The sequence below is a fragment of the Schistocerca gregaria genome, unplaced genomic scaffold (genome assembly GCF_023897955.1).
Source record: "Schistocerca gregaria isolate iqSchGreg1 unplaced genomic scaffold, iqSchGreg1.2 ptg001203l, whole genome shotgun sequence".
Taxonomy (NCBI): Eukaryota; Metazoa; Arthropoda; class Insecta; order Orthoptera; family Acrididae; genus Schistocerca; species Schistocerca gregaria.
This window is the reverse complement of record NW_026062528.1, coordinates 16,223-21,789: the sequence shown is the minus strand read 5'-3', so window position 1 is coordinate 21,789 and position 5,567 is coordinate 16,223. Positions and strand designations below refer to the sequence as shown.

The 5,567-nt window shown below is 22.6% G+C and overlaps 1 protein-coding gene across 1 annotated transcript; it reads right to left on the bottom strand.

Annotated features, from left to right (window-relative positions):
* Positions 1–443: 443 nt before the first annotated feature.
* LOC126329623 (uncharacterized) lies at positions 444–1,913 on the bottom strand. The gene is made up of 7 exons (XM_049996191.1): positions 1,894–1,913; positions 1,247–1,315; positions 1,107–1,175; positions 951–1,019; positions 790–879; positions 599–719; positions 444–461 (listed from the first exon to the last, which is right to left on the bottom strand). The coding sequence occupies exons 1-7, from the start codon at positions 1,911–1,913 to the stop codon at positions 444–446; spliced, it is 456 nt and encodes a 151-aa protein (XP_049852148.1).
* Positions 1,914–5,567: the final 3,654 nt, after the last annotated feature.

Below are 5,567 nucleotides of genomic sequence, written 5' to 3'. Positions count from 1 at the left end.
AATTGATAAAAGCATATAAAAATAGTTTTTAATCTATACTATAATACACTTTTAAATCGATAAAACCTTAAATTTAACATTAATTTAAATATTATATTTTAATATTATAGACATATATATCATTTTAATTCTTTTTTATGTTTATCTATACCATTTTTATTATATTTATCTACCCTTTTAAATATTGTATCATCTATTTTTTTACATTTGTTTACAAAAATTTGTTTTAACTATACATCAACAAATATATCATCTACATACAATAATCTATAAATATATCTATATATGTAAAATATATACTTAGACATCGATAAAGAACTATATAATTAATACCTATATTTTCTTTGTTTGTTTTATCTAAATATATCGCGTAAGTTATGTTATTCAATTTATTCATATCTATTCTATATATATTTGTATGCTATTTATATATTTATATTCTTTTATTTTTTATATATTATCTAAAAAAAAATAATAATAATACTATTAAACTGTTTATATACTCAATATGTTTATTGACAGATTATCTGACTCATATTTTATTATATAAATAATAGCTTTATATAAATAATGATATAGATATTATTATAATTGATACCTGGACTATACTAATATAGTATATAGACTTTGCATTCGATAGAACAGTATGAACATCACATTTATCAAAGACCATATTACTAAAGTTACAACCTTTAGATAATATGATTTTACCTAGTTTACTAAATTATAATATTAATCAAAAGAGTAATATATTTAAATAGATATATTATTTTGAATTATTGTGTGTACCAAGATATTAGATTTGTAATCTGCTCTGGACTAATTATATCCTTACCACCAGGACAGTTATAATTGAAATCATAATTTTTGGATAGATGTCTATAATCATGTTATAAATTATTAATTGATATTATAATATAATTCAAAATATAAAGTTAAAAAATACATACAACAAATATAATGCTCGATTATTGATAAAACTTGGAAGATTACCCGATAGTTTATTGTATGAAATATTTCTATAAACAAAAATAAATGATTAATTTTTTATTAATTTAATATATCATATAACTGTTGTTTTATATATTTTTTATTCTATAACATACAATTTTGCCAGGGCATGATTTCTACTAAAGTCTGGAATATTACCTGATAGCTTATTATCTGAAAGACACCTATGTATATATATATTAACGAATTTATTTAGAATATTGTATTATATATTATATTTATATGTTAAACATACAAGTGTGTTAAATTAATATTATTACTAAAATCTGGAATATTGCCAGTTAAATTATTAGATGAAAGATATCTAAAAAATATATATAAATTAGTATATTTATCTACCTATATTATAATATTATAATAGAGGTTGAGGATATTTGAATAGTATGAGTTAGTGATGAATGTGTAGATATAATACGAAGCATTTATTTATAGGATAGTGTGAATAGAGATGACAGAAGAATAGGTGTATATATAAAAAAATATAGCTACGGTTTGAACTTGAAGTGAATAGTATAAAGGATAGACGATGAGATAATATAAAAGACGAAGTAATAATATGATGATCAAATATGTAGACATGACAGGGTGGTATGGTGATATGATAAGGATATTGAGATAGTGGGATAGGATAATACGGTAGTGGGATAGAACGTAAACGTGTGGAGAGGTATGATATTGCGTAAATGTGTGGAGATGTATGATATTGTGTGCATGTGTGAAGAGATATGATATTGTGTAAATGTGTGGAGAGATAATGCATAAAAGAATATGCATAGGTATGAGGATATAAAAAAATATCAAAGAGGATTGAATATGAAGTGAATAAAACAGAAAGGATAACATAATATAGGATAGAATAGATAATGTGATAATAGAGGATACAAGATAGAATAAAGAGACATGACGATAGAATAATATAATAGAAGACAGTTTGAAAGAGTGGAGTGACAGGGTAACAAGGGAGGGTAGTATGATAATAGAGTGATTATGATAAATAGTTATGATAGAGGTTGTGTGGGAATGGATAGTTATAATAGAGATAGTATATGTGGATGGAGTTACAAAGAGGTTGATTAAGAGATGATGGTTATGACAGAGAGTACTGATATGGATAAATAGGGGTAAATTATGAAGTGGGTAGAGAGTATAAACAAGAGAGTATATAATACGATATAATCTGGATAATATGTATAAGAGTATTTGAGTGTGTATTATGTGTATATATATGTGTATGTGTTTAGTGCGATATTTCAAGTGTGTGTGGATAGTATCGTTGTTGGTGCACGTGCAGTATGTGGATAGTTATAATATAACTGGTAAACATGTGGGTAGTATGATGGTGATGTTACAGATGAATGGTATGATGAGATTGTGGTCATATGATTTATATGGTATAGAATTATGTATAAACGATGTGATAAGGTGTGGGAAAAATAAATAAATATAAATATTATAAAAAAGATACAGATATTATTTGAATTAAGAGGACGTATGATGAGATAATATAATAAAATGATATGATAATGTGAGGATAGAATATAAATAGATTAATGTGAGGATAGAATATAAATAGATTAATGTGAGGATAGAATATAGATAGATTAATTAATATGATGATAGAATATAGATAGATAGATTAATATGATGATAGAATATAGATAGATTAATTAATATGACGACAGAATATAGATAGATAGATTAATATGATGATAGAATATAGATAGATAGATTAATATGATGATAGAATATAGATAGATAGATTAATATGACGATAGAATATAGATAGATAGATTAATATGACGATAGAATATAGATAGATAGATTAATATGACGATAGAATATAGATAGATTAATATGACGATAGAATATAGATAGATAGATTAATATGACGATAGAATATAGATAGACAGGTTAATATGACGATAGAATATAGATAGACAGGTTAATATGATGATAGAATATAGATAGATAGATTAATATGACGATAGAATATAGATAGATTAATTAATATGACGATAGAATATAGATAGATTAATTAATATGACGATAGAATATAGATAGATTAATTAATATGACGATAGAATATAGATAGATTAATTAATATGACGATAGTAGAATATAGATAAATAGATTAATATGACGATAGAATATAGATAAATAGATTAATATGATAATAGAATATGATAGTGTGATATAAGCTGATCAAAGCAAAGACAGATTTATTCAGGTGTTCAGTCTCAAAAAATTATATTAATAAACTTCAGCCAAAATGGTGACTGCTCTATACATTGTATGTAAAAGTAACACATATAAAAATGTGCAATTCTAGTGCTCATCTCTAGCCTTGTCTAATCTATCAGATATTCATATCCTTATAAATTAGTCAGCATCGTGTACTTCTTAAGATATTTTCCCATTATAAAAAGATTTCAAATTCTCGACAAAATAAACATTAAAATATATTTTTTTGCTATGCTATAGACTAGTAGATATTTATTAAGTGACCTTACTTCTAAAATAGAATCATTTCTCAATTATATTAAAAAAATGTCTAGAAGATTTAATCAAGACTGACTAGTTTAAATAAAGATATGAGTATAGAGTGTAAGATAAGATGAAGATATATGATGATAGAATAAGATAATAGAAGATATATTGAGAATAGATAGATAAAGAGTGACAATATAGGGTAATGTGATAGGGTGGGAGAGGTAGGTAGCTATAATTTATAGAGTGTATGTATACTTATGGTTTAGGTTGAATAGAAATGAATAGTTATGGTTTAGATTGAATAAATGTAGATAGTTATGATGTAGAGAGTATATAGATAATTGTGGGTTGGGTTGAATAAAAATGGATAGTTATGATTTGATTAAACAGATGTAGATGATAATGAAGTGTATGAATAGTAAGATGTAGATTGAAATGTATGAATATAAATAAGGTTATGAGCAGTAGATTAGATAAAGTATAAATGGATAATATGATAAAATATGTGAATATATAGATGATAATATGATATAGATAATATGATGTAGATTAAATAAGTGTATAAATATTTATAAATTATAATGTGAAATAGATATATATAATAAGGGGAAATTTAATAATATTAGTACATTTTTTTGGTAGATGGCATTAAAGATAAATATGATATTAGTTAAAACAATAAATTGAATAATGAAGGTTATATAGAATAAAAATAGATAGAGGAATAGATAATGAAAATGGTATAATTAAATATTAGATTTAATAGAAAAATACAAACAGATTAATTAAATAGAGTATTAAAAATATTATCTATATTTATATACACAATTTGATTGATAATTGTAATATAATGTTATGATAGATAGAGTTAAGAGGTTTAAAATATTGAATTGTTTATATATTATAAATGTTCTAAATAATATAGATGATGTTAAAATAATAGATAGAAAAAAATTAATATATATAAGTAAGAATATAGAGAAATGCGAAGAAATAAATAATAAAGGAATAGAATGAATAATGAATAATTATAGGATTAAAAAAATAAATTGAAATAATAAATAAATTGTAAATGATTATGAATATAAAATATAGAAAATAGAAAAAAAAAGAAGAATAGAAAAATAAATAGAAAATATATAAAAGGTTTATCTTTTAACTGAAAATAAAATATTAGATGAAAAATATATATTAATATATTAAATAATTAATAAAATTATATAAAAATTTTAGGTATGTATTAACAAATATATAATGAATGTAGGGATATAATATCGAAGTTATATAAATAGTTAATAATGTAGATAAATGTAAATATATATAATAAAATAAATTATAATTTTATATGAAGTTATATTAAATATTTGATAAAATATATATATAATATGAAGTGTTAATAGAATATGAAAAATAAGAAAACATGTATAATATGAATACAAAATCTGATAATAAAATATTCTGTCAAAAGTGACATATAAAAATAAAATGTATTATTAAGGTATTGTTATGTAAATGATATTGTTATAGATAATAAATAATAGATAATAAAATAGTATATATGTCAAAGGATAGTTCAATATATTATATTTGTGTTTGTATAAGTAGATGTTATTATGTATTATGATATTCAATAAACTCAAAATCATACTCAAACTATATATATATATATATTAATGATTTAGATTATATATTTATATATATATAGCTCTGAGCTTTATATAATAAATGATAAAATAATATTATGTACTATCTGAGATGATGAAATAGATAAATAATCATATATAATATGTGTGCATATAGAGTGGATTATACGATCATCTAGAGTACGAACAATAATATTTTTATATCAAGTTTATTTAAGCATAGCTCATAGTTCATCTTGATGTCTATTGCGAGGGCAACGGCATTTTTCACTACAGGTAGGTGGCTGGTTTAGTCTAAGCGTTCTTTGGCGCATACGTGCTGACTCGATGAATGCCGTAATTCTGTTTGTTTGTGATAAATTGTGTTTGTTGAAGACATGTCCATTGATGATATCGATTCCAATTGCTAACATACAGGTGCAA

Excerpts from the sequence above, each read along its gene's own strand:
- LOC126329623 (XM_049996191.1), bottom strand. The coding sequence starts at position 1,913 with ATGTCTCTTTATTCTATCTT. Across the intron at positions 1,316-1,893 it reads ATGTCTCTTTATTCTATCTT|ATATCTTTCATCTAATAATT; the intron begins GTATCCTCTATT and ends TATATTTTTTAG. Across the intron at positions 1,020-1,106 it reads AATCATGCCCTGGCAAAATT|AAATATTTCATACAATAAAC; the intron begins GTATGTTATAGA and ends TTTTGTTTATAG.